The 18693-nt window shown below is 40.9% G+C and overlaps 1 protein-coding gene across 1 annotated transcript; it reads left to right on the forward strand.

Moving 5' to 3' along the window:
* The first annotated feature begins 1615 nt into the window (after nucleotides 1–1615).
* On the forward strand, nucleotides 1616–8091 carry LOC147205846 (uncharacterized). The gene is made up of 4 exons (XM_086110175.1): nucleotides 1616–1716; nucleotides 1829–2027; nucleotides 4337–4528; nucleotides 5820–8091. Exons 2-4 carry the CDS (start codon nucleotides 1841–1843, stop codon nucleotides 6125–6127), a joined length of 687 nt encoding a protein of 228 aa, XP_085966301.1. The 5' UTR covers nucleotides 1616–1716; nucleotides 1829–1840; the 3' UTR covers nucleotides 6128–8091.
* Nucleotides 8092–18693: the final 10602 nt, after the last annotated feature.

Genomic DNA, 18693 nt, shown 5'->3' on the forward strand with positions numbered 1-18693 from the left:
AGGTTGCATATGTGCGTGAAAGGTCGCACTACATATTCTATAATCTGCTTTATTATTGTCATGTCAATATTAAAGCAATCAGTTGACTTTTTATTTTTAAAAGTTTTTATAATATTTGATACTTCTTCTTGTTTTACAGCAGTAAGGAACATCGTGGAGGAGTTTTTTTCTACATATCTATCTATTTCAAACAAGTTTGTTGGATCAGGAATTTGTTTTGCTAGGTTACTGCCGATGTTGACAAAATACTAATTAAATTCAGTTGCTATTTCTGCAGTTTTTTCCAAAATAGTATTTTTGCCTTTGATAAAATACTCTGGATTATCCATTTTTTTAGGACTATTTCTGATTACTTGGTTAAGTATCTTCCATATTTCTTGTGTGTTACTTTTATTCTGCTCTAATAGTGCATGATAATGATCTCTTTTACTGGTTCTTATAATATTTATTAGTTTATTTTTATAGGTCTTATATTTTTTTTCTGCTTCTTCAGTTCTCAATTTTAAAAACAATTTATTTTTTACAATTAAGAATAGATTTTAAACTTTTACAATACTGACTTAGCTGCATTTAAATATGTATTGATAATCTTTGCTCTATAATTACACAGTATGCTTTATGTACAAAAAATGTGCAACACCTTTCATCACCATTGAAGAGAGTAAAGACTCGGTCCCCCTTTGCAACTAAAACAGCTTGCACTTTATCTGTATCTGTGTGTGTGTGTGTGTGTGTGTGTAAAAAAAATGTTTATTGAGTCATGCAGCTCACTGATGCAAGACTCGAGGGCCTGGCTCACAATTTCTGCTGTCGTTCTTCCCAAAACTGTTTGATAAGCTTGAGGCCAGGGCTCCCGGGTTCTACTGGACCATATTCACCCAAGCATGTTTGGACATTACTTTGTGACCTGCGGCAGTCATTCCTGAAAAGAAAAATACATTCTCCAAACTTTTCTTATAAAGTTGGAAGGAAATATTTTTTCCCCCAATTGTCATTGGAAAATGAAAACTGAAAAAAATGCTGTGGGAAATAAGGAGTCTTTCTTTTCAAGCGGTAATTGATTCACTGAAAAGACAACGGTGTCATGCCTTTTTCCATGTTGATACTGTATAATTATATTTTGTCATCTCATCATGTAGAGGATAAAATAAAACATACTGTATGCATTTTAGAATTGATATCCAGCTGAGTTTCTAGATACAGTACAAGTTATAAAACCTTGTGTGGGCTGTAGCAGTTCTGCCTCAAGAACGCAAAGTAGAGAGAGCGATAGTTGAACGACAAAGGGGAGCCATTTGTGATGACACTTTGAAAACTCGAGGGTGGGTTTCTCTCACTGCGCTGTCACACGCAGCGGCGCAATGGCACCAACAAAGTACTGTATCCCACACAAATATGAGCGCGCAGCTGGCATGCTTTTCATTGTTGTTTTTCGTTTGTCAAGCTTCCTCAAGTTGGCCTACCACGTGTTCTGTTCACTTTCAGTGTGAGATGATGGGCTGCAGAGATGTCACGCGAATATGATACAAGTAGGGGTGTTTCCACTTCAATGTAGGCGGAGTATGACGAAGGGGGTTGAACTGCGGGTTGAGCACTGCAAAAAATGAATATGTGAGTAGGTGTTGAATAAAGTGCAGTAGAGGTTCAGCCAAGAAAGACTGAAATGCTTTAATTTAGCTTTGGGCTTTCATATTATTTCTAACAGCTCAAACAAAGGTAAGGTCATTATCATCATTTGGCATCATAAAACAGTTTGTGTTTGATAAACAATGTGAACTTTGAAGGATGGTTAACTTGCCATTTTTCACTTCTGTTTCCCCACTCGTAGTGCTCTATAAACATGAAGTTGCCAGAATTAAAGGACACAATCAGTCGCTTCAGATTCACACAATCGTGTGTGGGGCTTAGTGGTTGCCTGTGTGTGTCTTATGCGGTCTGGACACCCTTCTGGCTAAAGGATGGTGGACTCTGGACTGAGTGGAATGACACAAGGGGTGACCGTGGCGGTGATGGTGTGATCTTCAACGGTGAGCATGAAGTGCTAATTAGCGTTTAATGGCTTTCAAACATAAAAGCAATTGCAAACTTAAACGTGTCTTTTATGCTGAAAATTAGCAATACTGCTTTACCACAACTCAGGCTCCAGGAGTCATACCTCATGGTAAACAAGAGCCTTTTCTGAAGACATAAACAAGTTTGAGCTTGCTTCTGTGCTGAGAGGTGCATTCTTTTTACCAACTAGAGCTTACATTTGCTGGATCGGAGACATGCACTTGACCAGCTTGAAAGTACCGGTAGTTAAAAATCTTTCATTTATTTAGATATGTTTTTTAGAATTAGTTCCTTTGAAAGTTGCTGTGAAAGAAAAGGACAATTCCTTATTCCTCCGACATGTTTTTTGCAGGAATGTCAAACTCACGTTATGCATTCCACACAGTAGTTATGGTTTCCTTCCAAAGGCCATTATGACTGTGCTAAACATCAATGTCACCTCATTTTATTATGTCATTCATGTACAGTAGACAACTGCCCCTGCATTTCATTGTCGTGCCTATTTTTTAACAACTAATTGCATTTCAAATGGTGACAACCAAATATTTAAACATACCATTGTTTAATTTGTGAAAGTGATTTGGTGAGAACAAAATACTGGGAAAAAATGTTTGACTTTTTGCTTTGTCACCTTGATCAGGGGGACAGATTTTTGTGCCAAAATGAAAATAACTAATCCATTTAGCAAGAAATGTGACGATGATGGTCTGATTTGATTTAGATACAGTTTATTTGATTTGGTAGGCCTCAAAAATTGCTGTGGTAGGCTGGATGTGAGTTTGACACAAATGTTTGATAGTAACAAACTCCAAACAGTAGCACATTGAGACCCCAAATTTGTGTTTTGGCACACGAAAAAAATAAATGTGAAATGGAGCATCTATTAAACACTACAAAAAAAGATAGACCTACCACATCATTATAACAATTTGCACTTCTAAATGCTCTCCAATGCAAGCATTATATCAGCCGTAGTGGGCATGGTCAGTCCAGTGAGTCTGTCAGTGACCTGCCATCAGTATTTCAGGCCGGCCGAGTCTGTCAGGGTCACCGGTGACAACCAGATGGCATTGAGAACGGATTTTTTCCAATGTCAGACCACATGAATGTAGTCCGACATTGAGCCCACAGACGTTTCGCAGACAAACGTTATATAATGTCTTGTAGCCAATTAAGAGATATGTTTTGACACATTGAAATCCGTTTAGTGTGACATACTAAACAATTGGTCGTCTGGCGTCTGGGATTCTTCACGACCATGAAAGTTTGGCCTGTCAGAATTTCTGTTGGTCTTACCGCATAGTGTGACATGTTCGATGTTGTCCTTCGATCAATTCTTTGGCATTGACCAATGGGAAGACACTGAGCTCTACTCATGATGAGAAACCGGACGTGGCGCACACAATCACAATGTGGTGTACAGAATTGAAAAAGTGACTTGAACAAAAGGGGAAATATTGGAAAGTATACGTATCATTTCAACTCATTCAATGTTTAATAACCACAAAGCTCGTAGCTGATTAGCAAACATAGTGTCATGAAACAAATTTGTCTTTTTGGAGAATGGACAGTCCATACTGCCCTCCCCCCACCATCCTGAAACGGGTCCATAAAGTATTTTTCTTTTCCTTTTCTGAGCAGGAAACAAACACACATGCACATAATGACTCCATCTTTGACAGCTGCTCAGACCTCAACGACATTCTTTTTATTTCACCAATCACCACGTTTTTATTTTTATTATATTCTTTATATGGCTGCGTGTCAGCGCCTGTATGTGACTTGAATATGAACGTCTCGATACCGATTGGCTATCGCCAACGAGGAACAGACGGGGTTGACGTGGTTTGGCCCGAAATACTGATGAAAATGGTGATGGACTGACGGACTTTCCGTCAGTCTAACAGAATGCCCACCTCAGGTAACAAAGATACATTATTTGTTATAAATGGTAATTTTCAGAACAATCAAGTTTCCTGTGGCACAACTGATGATCTGTAACAGCACATTGGTTGGGAATCACTGCTCTGTCAGACTAAAAAGTGAGGTGAGGTTTACAAAAACGAACACAGAGTGAACAACTTTTAGAGCAAGTAAGCACATTTTTCTTGCGAAAGTTTCAAAAAAGGTGGAAGAAGAGAGTGAAGTCGGGGCTTTCCCGTTAAAGCTGTTGCCCCCGCGACTTGACCCGGATAAGCGGAAGAAAAAGGAACGGATGGATGGAAGTTTCAAGAAAGGGTCACTCATATTGACTTGTCTTTATTTTGTGCCTGTTACGATGCAGCCCTCCAAGCAGAGCGAGTTTTTGGGGTTCTGTCCTTCCTATTGGCCTTGAGCACAGGGGCTCTCTCGCTTGTTTTTGCCCTCTGCTGGACATCAGAGACAGTGCGTTCCTACTCCAACACTCGCTCTCTGCTGATGGCAGGCCAGGCGCTCTATCCCACCACCTTGTTGCTCCTCACCATGTCATCGACAGGTAATAGCTTTACATGCCCAAGATGACTTTCATTTGACTGATTAACACTGTTGGAAATATGAATAATAGGCGTCAGTTTTTAACTAATGCACCTCAAGTAATTTTCAGGTAAAAACAGTAAGTAATCAAGCAGCCGGTGCTGCTGCTTTATGGACCACAAATTGTGAAACTAACCCCACTGAAACCCTCAACTTGAGTTAAATGAAGATAAAACAATCCATCGGTGTATCTATAAACAGTTGTCTGTGTGCTACACATAGACGGGGATCCAGAATTTCTTTTTCTGCCCTGAGGCTAAAGGGAGCACATAGGGGAGCTGAGAAAATAATTCATAAATGTATTTTATAATCCGACGGGGTTATAAATACTTAAAAATATGTTCAAACGTATTTACAGGTTCACAAGTATTTACAACGTACTTGTAGGCCAAATGCTAAAAACTGAACATTTTTTTCCCCACATAATGCCGCAGGGTATGGGGTTGCCATGCGCAAATTTAAAAAATATGCCTTTTTTTTTTTTTTTTAGCATTATACCATGAAGTTAGAAAATCTGGTTAAAATACAGAATGGAAATCATGCACCGCAAATATCATAATAAATCATGAAAAATTATCACTAAACAATGTTAACTTAATTTTCAAATGTATTGGTATAATATAGGCCAAATGCTAAAAAAAATAGCATTATTTTTATTTGTGCATGTGCAAGTCAATACCACAGGGCAATTATGTGAAAAAAAAGTTATTAACATTGAGTCAACAAGTACATTTGAACGTACTGTACTTTCAAATACATCCCAACGTGTTTGCAAATGTGTTCGAACATATTCGCAAACATCTTTGAATGTATTTGGCAGTCAAAAATGTTAACTCCACTTGGCTGTTCTACACTTCCGTACATGTTCTATTTCTTTTTTGGTCTTTTCTTTTCTAAATACACAAAAGAGCAAAAGACATCTATCTCCTGGATCTGGTGGGACATTGTTGCCGTCTTGTATTACTTTTAAATATAGCAGACTTTCTGAGCAAAGTCCTAAAAATAGCAATGTTTTCTTTTAACCTTCAAAACGACTTTGTTGTGTTGGTTTGGGTTGGTTTCAAGAAGACTTTAATGTGTTGCATTTACATATCCTCAAGGGGAGCATGTATTTAAATAGACTTTTTAATTTCCTTGTTCATTATCATAAAAACACGTTTGTAAAGCTTGAGGCATCCAATAATAGACCTTAACGACGTTTTTCATTTTGTGACTCGTGGTTTTACCACCTTTTTTTTCCCTTCCATTGGCAGGTTTCTTCTTCCTACTCAGCTGGTCCTTTTTCACCTATCATCACTCTGAAGAAATCTACCAGGACTTTTCCATCTTAGGCTCGTCTTACTGGCTGGGGGCTTTAGGCTGGATCCTATTGCTGGTTGTCGAAACGATCATCTTCGTAGCTGAGCAAGCTATTGTGCCAGACATCCTGGAAGACCTGGAGAAGGCACTGAAGTCATGGCGGGTCAACTCTCGGCTCAATCGTAGCTTCAGTGATGGTTGTCCTCAGCTTGCAATCAGTAAAAGTAAGATAGCTCTAAAGCGGTACATGTCAGTACCTTGAATGGGCTCCGACACTTGTATATGAGAGTGAAAATGAGTGCAATACAGTATTTTCACGTGTGGAAAACAGCATCTTATCACGATACTGAAGGCATCTTCCAAACATATGAACTCACAAAAAGACACTTATGCCCGATTTCCCAACGGTTTGCAAAGTGATTTATCACACCTGAGTGAGCTTAATTGCAATAGCTTATTTTTCGTTTTTGAATACAGCGACGCAAAGGCTGCTGAAAACAGCACCTCCGTGTCTAACCGTGGTGAGAAGGTGCAGACAAAGTGAGAGGTGATGGGGGAAACGGATCTTTTGTGTTTGAGGAAATGTTTTTCAAATGCTCGAATCAAAAATGATGCTGATGTATTGTTTGTTCACCAATGCAATTTTGGAGCTTTGTTGAATGACGTAAGGGATTACAAAAGACTTCCAACTTTGTATTTCCTCGTGTGTGGTCATTTCAGTGCACTGTGACAATTGCCCGGTGTTGGTTTTTTCCAGTGTGCTATCCCAAGTATTGTACTGAACGTTCTGAATGTCATTCAGAATGGGTACTCGGGCTTTTCTGCAGTTGCTGGCTACACCAAAATTGCACAGGTGATCGATTTGTTCCCTGTGGCTCAGTTTGTTTTCCACGAACACTTCCAATTCCACAACTTCAAACTTAATTTGTTCTCAGATGCTGTCCCAAATGTTCCATGATGAAAACCATCTGCAATACCTAAAGCGCAAAAACCTCTTTTAACGCGGCTCCCTCCCCCACTTGTACACCTGTTGCCATCACTTGGCGCAATCTGTTAGAGACTGAACGTGCTATTCAGCTTCTGTTGTGTGGGATCTTGGGAAAAGATTGTAATCTTAGGACATCGTGTCCAACATGTTCAACCAAGAGCGCACACAGTAAGTTGGAGTGAACACGCAGTTCAGGGCCTGCTTTTTGGGATCTTTCTAAATCAGCCTCTAAATTACTGGCTCCACAATTGGATGTCTGGCGACCAGTCCAGTTGTCTTGCCCAATACATGTTTATTTATACAGCGCTTTCACAACAGCTGCAGCTCTAATATGGGTCAGTTGAACATTTTTACAATAATAAAAGTATCATGCATTTGCAAATACATTCAATGGAGCAATATTTTCCTTCTCTTTATACACGAGTGTTGAGCACATCTGCCTCGCAGTACCGCGGGTTTTTGGGTTAGGATCTCTGCTTCATCCCTACTCTGTGGCGTTCATTTCTTTTTTTTTTTATAGATACGATCATATGGAAGCGGTAGAACCATGGTGGGACGGGCTACACAGGTCCACCCACTCATTCCCTGCCATGCCAAATCCAACCATTCACTGCCACTGACTGATGTGTTTGTCAAGTACGATTTTCATCGGGTAGGTGGGGAAGAAGGTCTCTTTTATTGTGTCTCTTTATTTGGAAGTCTTTTTAAGAAGTTAAACGAAGCCCTTGGGGTGCCATTGATGTGCCCATTTGCTCCTTTTAGCACACATCTTATCACACCCCTTATTTAATGCACTGGGTGGTGCCTATCTGACCATATGATGCTTATCTGTAGCATAATTACATCAAAGTTGAACATGAACAACAGAGTGCATTTTAGCATGGTTGTTACAAACTGTTTCACGGCCTCTGCATAAATACTGTAAATGCAGTATTGTGGTACTGTAAATATTGTATCATACATAGACATTAAAAAGCACCACCGTGTTAATGTCTTTACGGGACTATATTAGGCTTCTATTTTTATGTTTGTCTCCTTGTTTTTTTTGTCGTTGTTTTTTTTTAAAGGCAGGCATGTCCAAAAGTGTTGTTTAAAACACAAACACTACCTCTTCAATTGGAGCAACAGCTATTTACATTGTGCTGAGAATCTGTTGTAGGTGTGTTTGTCACCGAGTATTTTGGCTGTTCAGATAAATGTAATCTATTCAGCTAAATAAACAAAATCCTTATAAGGTTTTCATTTGTCTGCTTGTTGTATCCGGGTGTGACAATGCATGCATCATCCCATTGTGAGTTGGAAGTGTGCTGCGAAAAGATCGCTGCTGCCATGTGTTAGGACCACCAGCAGACTGACTCCAAAGACATTACATTTAACGTCTCACATTCCCCTGAGGAGGGGTACCAGCGACTTTAGGCTGCTTCTGCTTGTATTCTCAACGTGCCAAAGTGGGGAAAATTAAGAGGCCCCGGTTTTGTTAATTGGGCGTTAATCAGATGATGCTCTGATTAAAAGGCAGTTCCACCCCGTTGGACCCTGCTAATGAATTTGTTATTTAATCCACAGAGGATTTTTGTCTCTTTTTCAATTTAGCAACGGGGTGGTGCTTAATTACTGTGTAAATGAGGCAAACGTCCTTGAGGGTCATCCTGCATCAGCTCTCAAACCACAAATAGAATCCCACCGAAACAAAACTATCCAATTGACTGTGGAGTGTACTCTTGTGTCCACCTGTGCCTCTCAGCATTTGCTATTGTTTCAGGTCCGCCCACTCCTCTCTAAAAGAAAGCTCTTGAAATCTAATTTGATACACGAGAGAACTGGAAACCCACTTTATGTCTAATCGAGATATACTTTTCAAATGGATTCATTCTTACTTGAAGCTTCTGTTCTCTCTTGCAAGGTGGCATATCATCCCTTGGCAGTATCAATTCCAATGTCCAGCAACAAACATTTAGACTTCCTGCTTTGGGGGATGTTCCAGAGGAGGACCGGGGGGGGGGTTGAAAATGTCTTCAAAAAAGACTACAGCGAAAAAAAAGAGGAAGCAATAACAGGCGGATGCAACCAGAGCGATATGAGATTGTGGATGCTGATTATTGAAGGGCATTTGCTATACTGACATCAATCAGAGGACGTCTCCCTGCTTAAAGGCCACTGGCGCTTCCTGCAGGCAGCTGGCAGCATGTATAGAACACAACCTGTGCTCATCCAATGCTTTCATATCAATTAGAGACTCATTATCCAGCCATGTCGTGCTAATTATGTTACACCACCCCCAACAGGAAGAAAGCTTAGTATGTACTTGCCGTTCTGTAGTTGCGCTAACTGAGTTAAATAAATGTACCTCGAAAGCATTGTAAGATTTTACAGATACGTTTGCAGGAGACCAGTGTGCCACTGACTGAAGTAAGCAGTTTCCTATTTGGCCTGTTGGTGGTGCTAGTGTAACATTCATATTTTACAATGTCATTTGGCGAAGCAGAGGAAATCTAGTCGGATGAGTAATGCAGCATACGTATCTTCGCAGGTATACACGCATTTATGTTCTTTTTTCCCTCTGTGAAATAGGCAGAATGAGACGAGTATAAAATACCAAATAATATGTTGATTGCCAGACGCCATTTTTGAAGCACAATAAATTATCAAATAAAGCCAGGCTTTCATGCTTTTTACGATTTCATTTCTTTGGAGATTACATAATTCGGTTTGAACATTTTCAACTTTCCTGATAAGTACGACTGTGTTGAAAGTTAAAAGAAAAAAAAAAGTGGTAATGTGCAGACTACAAGACAGCAGGAGAGGAGCAGACTCGAGATGAGGGAGTAGAGAGCAGAGAACAAAGAGTTGGAGGGAGGATTTTCGACGCCGTAGAATAGCTTCACAATGTCCCTAAAATCTGTACAGCATTGTGATGAACCTTCTACCTCACTCTTGTTCCATCTCCCTTGTCATCATCATCCCTCTTTTGCCTCGAAACATCTGATGTAGTTGAAATAAGAACATGGCCACTGCAATACTGTGTCCTTCACTGCATCAAGTGGACACTTTTGGAGAAGTCAGGAATCTCGATGTGAATGGCTCCACAATCTTTGAAAAAGCCTAAAGAGGGAGGGAGGGATGCGGGATGCAAATATACATTGTGTCCTTCAGCCATGCTTTTTGCCAAGACTTCAGTTCATCTCGCCTGTGGAATCCTCAATGAGCCACTGCTCTTTGTGATGGACGTGCCACCCAGCCTACCCTGCTGATTACATTTGTCCACCAGAACTGACATTGAAATGAGACAGACTGAAGGAAGAAGAGTTTCAGTCTTTTTTCTTTGCATAGCTCAACCCTTTATGCTCTTTGGTACATTAAGGTTGCTTTTGTGTCCTTGACTTCTTATTGAATCATCACATGTACTATAAATTCCCACTGGGTCCTTTGCTCGTGCAAGTGGTGTCGTCTTTGACGTTCAAACAATGAAGCTTTAGTTCCGTTCGAACCTCGCTCGCGTCAACATTGGCCAACTGTAGCCGTTCCATTCTCTTATCTGTGTGACCAAGGAAATTAAATTACAAATATAATCACTTCCCGCCCGTTTCTTTAACAATGCGCCTCTGCTTTGCATATAGAGTGTACTTGCTTTGCAGACACACACTGTGAGGTTACTTATTGGCTTATTTACAATAATGGGTTCAGCTCCACAAGAATAGTCACACGTAACTTCTCATAATGGCATGAAGAGGCGGAATGAGGGAATACAAATACCTTTGCCTCTGGTATCTAGAGGACAGGTAATTTTTGAAAATACCGTACTGCATTCAGTATGCAGATAAAACATGATGCCAAGACACCCAACGACAAATCAGGCATGTTAACCATTTGTTTCAAAGCGCAGTACACTAGTAGGTAGTCCCTTTGAAAAGAAAAGCTGAAAACAAATGAACCTAAGTATGTCCAGGCAGTTTTATAATTCTCATCCATTTGACCCAATGCTTTGGATACAGCGTCGGTGACTTCCTCGCCGTGCCAAGAGCCTTTTGAAGATGGTTTTCTCTTCAGCTCAAATCAATTTTGCACACGATAGACCATCTGACTGAATAAACAATCCCCATCTCTCATCTCTTTCCTCCCTCCATTGCACCAGCAGGTCTTTCACTGAAAGGCAAGGGATGAAAATCACTGCATATCACAGTCATGTGGGAGCAAGCTGATAAAGCCTAAGTGAGTATGAATAGAAGAATAGAGGTTATAATGACACACCACACTTGCTTCCTTCCCTAAATCCCTATTCAGGTCAGACTGTAAATACTTATGCGGAGTCTGCAGCACTTGACTGCATAAACTGATCTTCAAATGCAGAACTGTATCAATACCTCAATATACAGTACATCAGGCCCCAAGTAGACAGGTGGATATCTATTGACTTACGAATTCAGAGCCATTTAGTCCCTTCAAATCTCACACGGCTCACGTTTGCAAAGCCCTGTTTTCACCAAGTAGTGTGGTTTGATTTCGTTTGAATGATATGCTCTGACAGAGCGGGCCCTCGCAACGGTGGTGTACGTGACGACCATGCCAAAGCATTCAGTATCTCGGCTGACGGTTTGTCCTGAAGCACTCAGTGACGTGCCCATTTGGAAGGACCCTTCGGATGGCTGACCCCCCGTTTCATGCAACCTGTAACCGTTGTACTATTTTGATGGGGTACCGCTCAGAGTAATACTGTAACGTATGCTTTTGTGGTTAGCAGCTACTGCTATACCTATTGATTAGGTGAGCCATTATGAGAAGTTATGTGTGACTACAATTGGCACTTCAGGGACAGAATTTAAAAAAAAAAAACGAACTGTGTTGTAGTGTGTGCAAAACTCACATGACACTTATTTTAATTGCCTCAGTATTTGATTCTGTCTCACATCCACACAGCCATTTTCTCCAGTAATCGTGCTCGGGTTCAGCTGGAGCGTCCTCCTGACTGCCTGAGAGGCGGGAGTGTACTGATCGCCAGTCAATCATAAGGCTTTTTTGCAGACAATTACTTGCGTGTCTGCCTGTGAACGCCATCGCTACCGTCATTCTCACAATCAGCAAGTTGCACCAAGAGGCCGGGCCAGAGCAATAATGCCTCCCTTCCCCTGAAAAAAATTACCTCATGTCCGTAAATTGGACTTTAGGCTAGTCACTGGAACTCAATGTTTTCAACCTTTTTTGAGCCACGGCCCTTTTTTTTCATTCAAATTTCATGCGGCACACCACTAGCAGAAAATGAAATTATGTATCTTACATTGACAATACTGTATCAAGTTGTTCTCATCAAAGCGTCGTGGATAGCAATCAAATCAACACAAAGATGTTTTATAATCATTGATATTTCTACTCACTCAGTGTGAAACCTGGGCCTGTTTGGATGAAAAAAAGAGCTTTTGTACTGGCAGGAATCAAAGAAAGAAACACAGAGCTCTGCCTCAACAACTCTGATTGACAACTGTGATCCATCCTCACCAAAATTCATATGCACAGCTCTACTCATGTCCACTTCAACCTATGAAAAATATAAAATCGATCAGCTCAATATTTTGGATCTTTTTTACATTAAACATCGGCTCCAAGGAGGAAAAGCCATCATCACTTTCACAAAATTGAAAATATTGTGCTGATCATTTCTACGTTTTCACAGGTTAAAGTGGACAATAGTTCTATTTTATTTATTGTCCTTTAGTATGTTGAGTATTTTTTGAAGCACTTTACAAATAACATTTAGCATTATTATCCATCCATTTTCCAATGCAATTTATCCTCACAAGGGTCGCGGGGCGTGCTGGAGCCCATCCCAGCCGTCTCCGGGCAGTAGGCGGGGGACACCCTGAACCGGTTGCCAGCCAATCGCAGGGCACACACAGACAAACAACTATCCACGCTCACACCTAGGGACAATTTAGAGCGTTCAATCAGCTTTCCATGCAGGTTTTTGGAATGTAGGAGGAAACCGCAGTACCTGGAGAAAACCCACGCAGGCACAGGAAGAACATGCAAACTCCACACAGGAAGGACAGAGCTGGAATCGAACCCGGTACCTCTGCACTGTGAGGTCGATGCGCTAACCACTGGCATACCGGGCCACTATTATTATTATTATTATGTAAGCATATCATAAACACAAAATACATTACCTACTTGTTGCAGTCACTTTCAAAATCAGTCAAATGTTACCTTTTAAGGCAAATCATTAGTTAGATAAGTTCCTTTTGCAAAATCATTAGTTAGATAAGTTCCTTTTGCAAAGTAATTGTGGCAACACTGGCCGCGGTAGAATGTTTGAAAAACACTGTTCAAAATCAGCAATTCATCTGAATGTGTTTCTGTGCCCATTGTTCCTTTGTCTCAGCTCTGAGCAGCGACGGTGAAGAAAAGGGCACAGCTCAACTGGTATTTCTTATAATGAGATTTTAGTTAAAAAAAATACAAGGCAACAATTAAAGGATCTCCATGCAGAATGGATTTTTTGTTTGGGGGACATTTAAAACCATGTGCATTTCCCACTCCTTGACACATAATAGAACCGATTTTTCTTTCTTCATAGCTTCCTTTGCAGCCACAATTTGCTCATTTCGTAGAGCGGGGCAGGTCTGACCAATTGAGACCGGACTGAACATGTACTGTTTTTTTATCATTCTTGATTTCAGAATTGTACAAATACGAAACACACAAACACATATTGAAGCAGACAAGTTGCCATTAAAGATGGAATGTGAACATTTGAAATATTAAGTGGTTGTTTGAAAGCGACTATTCCTCAGCTGACAGACCTTCTGTGTAAATCTTCATCAGACAGTGAGGAAAAGAGGCTGAATACTTGGTTAAACACAAGCCAAATGCAGTTCAGTGGGTTTTTACTCGACTGTAAGTCCCCTAGCAACAGAAGAACCGTTCTCCAATGAGGACTATTGCCATTTAATTAAACACAGAATACACAGAAGAAGTATACTGCTGTTTTGATTCAAGACACTGGGCCTGATTTCACAATCTTCTTTAGTGGCCTTGAAACGGCATGGCTTAGACTTTTAATTTCATTTAGTTGTCTACAAGTGGATCATCATCCATCTGGATTGCCTTCACGGTTGTAGGTTTTGCTTTAGGGAAGGCTAAACATAATCCCACTGAGTACACTTTAATTTCTGCAAGTTATTTCACTTTGGATGCCCGTCATGCTGTGGTAATAGGGAAATTTCCATTTCTGAAGAAACCCTACAAATGGTATGAACAAATTTGCTGAAACTTGCTTTCCATATTGTTTAACAAATCGGAGGAGACACATGGAACCAGTGTAAATCCAAAATAAACCTGCAGCTTGGGGGAAGGTTTTTGGGACAAATCAATGAGGCCAAAAGGCTCTCCAATAAAATTGATATTAGAAAAGCTCGACAAGGATAGTATTGGGATATCGGGCGGCCAGCGGCTTGTGAAGGGGATGCTATTTGTGAAAGCCGTGACGCTGTCGTGCGTCTCGGCACTCGTTCAATGCTCCATCTGTCGTGATTAGCAAACAGCAAAAGCAGCAGAGTCACCCGCAGTCACACAAGGCCTAAGACAACAACTCGGATGTCACCCTATTCTTCGCACTGTTACGACAGACCCACTAATACAGGGGTGTCAAACTCATTTCACATTGTTGGCCACGTACGGACTCGGTAGATGTCAAGTGGGCCGAACCATTAACATTATACCATACTGTGCTATGAATCACCAAAATGTCATCTCTTTCCTTTGTTTTGGTCTCAAGAAGCATTGATTGGCGCTTTCATATCATTTGCTGCGTCGGGTCTATCTCGGTGACAGACTGAGACTGCTGTTTTCTTCCCCGATCAAAACAATGTTGTCTTCTACTGTGAGCAAAACAGTGTACCCCTAGCGAATAATCCACAAATTGCATTTTATTTTAAATATTCATTCTGTGTCTTTAATGCATTTTTTTTCCACTTTTAAATGATCCCGCGGGCCGGATCGAACCTCCTTGGGGCCAGTTCTGGCCCGCGGGCCGTATTTTTGACATTTATGCACTATACGAAGGTAAAGTGGGCTGTGGCGGACACTTGTCAACCATCTCAACCATCTCATTGGAATAATCGCAATTGATGACGAAAAATAAATAAGCCAATGAATAACAGAGGTGAGGGCAAAAAGAAAGAGACAAGAAGACAACAGCATCAACAGTAAGCGATGTATGGATTTCATTGCTTTCCTAAAGTTCTACGCTGCCAAATCATCAATGCATTTGTGAGGAGAGGCTACATAGTATAGTAAAAATGTGGCCCCCTAATGTTCATTGTTTTACGTACACAGAAATGCATCCATTTTTCGGGACATTTAGAAAGATGGCGCAGAGATTTCATTCAAATGTGGATATAAAAAGTCGACACACCCCTGTTTAAATGTTAAAGTTATTGTGATCAAGATCCATCCATCCATCCATCCATCCATTTTCCGAACCGCTTGATCCTCACTAGGGTCGCGGGGGGTGCTGGAGCCTATCCCAGCCGTCTTCGGGCAGTAGGCGGGGACACCCTGAATCAGTTGCCAGCCAATCGCAGGGCACACAGAGACGAACAACCATTCACGCCCACACTCACACCTAGGGACAATTTAGAGCGTCCAAGCAGCCTGCCATGCATGTTTTTGGAATGTGGGAGGAAACCGGAGCACCCGGAGAAAACCCCACGCAGGCCCGGGGAGAACATGCAAACTCCACACAGGGAGGCCGGAGCTGGAATTGAACCCGGTACCTCTGCACTGTGAAGCCGACGTGCTAACCACTGGACTACCGGGCCGCCCCTGTGTGTGATCAAGATAAGTCGTTTAAAAACCCGTCACAGGAGGCGTGTGGACAATCTGTGCAACCCTATTTGGAGTTTGTTTACAATATATGTGGACATTATCCTGGAAAATGTTTTGAAATTATTTATTTTGGTGTCACTCTTTTTATATCAGATAAACCTGGCATTTGAACAGGGTTGATTTTTAATTTTTTTATTTTATATTCACTTCACACCATGTTGACATTTTACTCCCTATGAGAAAGATAACAAAGCATCAGTGCTGTTCATTCATTGTTCATTTCTGATTGTTGACATTGTTGACATTTTTCTTGAAGCTGCACTGGGACCGAGTCTTTTTAGACGTGTAGCTTTAACAGTTGTATTTGGAAGGCTTGATCTCTGCGCCCCTTTCCTTGTCACAGCCTGCAATCAACCCAAAGCCCTGACGTGTTTTTTTTATTCTGAACTAAGCCTGCTATCCTTTGCAACTCCTTCATACAAGCTCACTCCTATATCCCTTGTCAATGCCATTCCTCTTTTATACCATTCTCTTCTCTTCGATGTTTTATATAGACAAACCCTAAAGAAATGATTCGAGGGGGAATCTGGGACAGATTCTGTAGGTCGGGCTTCTTTCTATTAATTTTAACTCCTTGGACATCACATTAAAAGTAGACAGAAAATGCACGCAGACTATTCCAACTACAGTCCAAGACTACGGTTACCTTGACTTAGGGGTTTAATTTGTTCCATGACCAAGCTTGAAACTCAATGCGTATTGGGATATAAATTAAACATTGTTTTGTTTTGTTTTTTTTAAGTTAGCAAAATTATCACAAAATCCCTGTTTGATGAGAAGCTCCAGTGTAACGGATGAAAACAATGGCATTGCAGATTCATTTGAACATCATTTTACATCATTTTTACATTCAATTTGAAGATCAATTTTGTGCCAGTATCCTCTATATAGAAGGCACAACTCTGAGACATCCAGTTGAAGCGAACTGCAAGTTGTTTTAATTCACTCCTTAAACAGACCCTTAAATTACACCAGGAAATATGCTGTATTTAGACCACAGAATAAACTATGCCACCTTTGGGCACACGACTCCCTTTTTGAGTTTGAACGTAATACCACAGTTTACCCTTATACCATGTCCGTGCATACAAGATTTGTTAAACTTGATTTATACCTGGTTTAATGTATTCTACCGCTATTCCGCTTTCATGCATACAGTTACAAAACAGTGTTTACTTGTACCGTGTTCATGCATCTACCAATAGTGGTAAAACCCTTGTTTTATTGCTGCTTTAACCTATACCTCGGCTATTCTGCTTTCATACATACGGTTCTCCAGAAATACATTCAAAACTAATGGGAAACATAATTTAACAAACATTGGTTAAAATGATGAGCAAAAACAAACAACGAGTCGCTGATGGTGTCATGGTGCACTTGGTTGGCTTGTGTGCTGGAAACGTGGGATCAGTTCCCACACAGTGACAGTGTGATTGTGGGTGTGAATGGTTGCGTGTCTATATGTGCCCTGCAAGTGACTGGCGACCAGTTTAGGGCGTAATCCGACTTTCACCCAAGGTCAGCTGGGACGGGCTCCAGCAAACGCCGTGACCCTCTTCAGGATAAGCGGTGTTGAAAATGGCAATAAACAACAGCATCAATGAAACGAGAAAGACTGAAAGGAAACAGGGAAGTCACTACAAACAAACTGACAGGGCAACAAAGCAAGACACAAATGGGCAGTCGGAGCTGACTGGTCGACACAAAGAACAGGGGCAAACTGAACCCTAATGAGCAGACAAAAAATAGGACAAAAAACATGAAACAAAACTAAATCAAATACTAAGTCAACAAAACTACAGCACCCGATACACCTCTTTTGCACATACACAACTAATTAATTTTTCTCATTCTATTAAAATTCACAAAGCGTCACTGCAGTATAGCCTTGACAACCGCACAAGAAACAGCTCATCATCTTCATGACACACCACTCTATGCCACAGTGGTTTCTCCAAAAGTCTTCCTCCATTTAAATCATGATGCCCATGAGTTGATCAATAGCAAGTCAATTAGCAGGCAGCGAGAGACGAAGGTCTCAGGACGTCATTGCCTGTTTGTTTCATCTGACAGTCTCATCTGTGCCGACCACAAAGCTGGCTTTGTTATTAAGCACAAGAGTGCATATAAATGGGTAACATCGTGTCAATCTTATTAATATCAACATGAGTGGAACATCTTGTTATATTGCATCATTTTGTGCTACCTTGATAAACTATCTATCAAATAACTTGCACATTGTCTCTCAGTAGAACGTGGATCGCTCATGTACACAAAACAGTGTCAAATTACGCTCTGCCTATTTGTCACAAAGCACACACTACATACCATATCACACAAACCTGGTCATAAGCAGCAAATATATAAAATGCCAGCCAATCTCCCCCTTTTTGCGATACAGGCAAACGAGAAAGATTTTCAACAAGTAATTGTCATTGATCCGAAAATCCAACTCAAATTGTGTTGTTGTCTTCCCAGCAAACAAATCTGCCGAAAACACCCCCATAGTCTTTTTCTTGGTCATAAAATGTAATAACAGTCCGGCTTTTCAAATGATGGTATCTTGCTTTGTCTGAAAAGCTTGCCTTTTACTTTCCTGCACAAGATCAGCCCAAAACACGAGTTATTCTGCACTTATTATGCTTTCACACACACGCACACACACGCACACACACTAATCATCTCCACTTACAGAGCCATTCAGATGATTTTAGTGGTGCTTGATCCTGACCTAATGTGATCGCCAACATCAGCGATTCCCAAATTGAGGTAAATGCTGGGGCGTAACCAGAAATTATTTTAGTGAGGTGACCAGGGTGGCACAACACCTCAGTGAAGGACGGCCAGTGGTGGCCGTGCATCATAGCATCCGCAGTCAGAGGGTTTCATGAAATGAAATTCAAACTTGGGCCCCACCGATTATTTCTGAGGCTGATACCATTGCCGAGATTTGCTTTGTT

This window comes from Hippocampus guttulatus, chromosome 4 (genome assembly GCF_054856545.1).
Source record: "Hippocampus guttulatus isolate MCC_2025c chromosome 4, RoL_Hgut_1.0, whole genome shotgun sequence".
Classification (NCBI taxonomy): Eukaryota; Metazoa; Chordata; class Actinopteri; order Syngnathiformes; family Syngnathidae; genus Hippocampus; species Hippocampus guttulatus.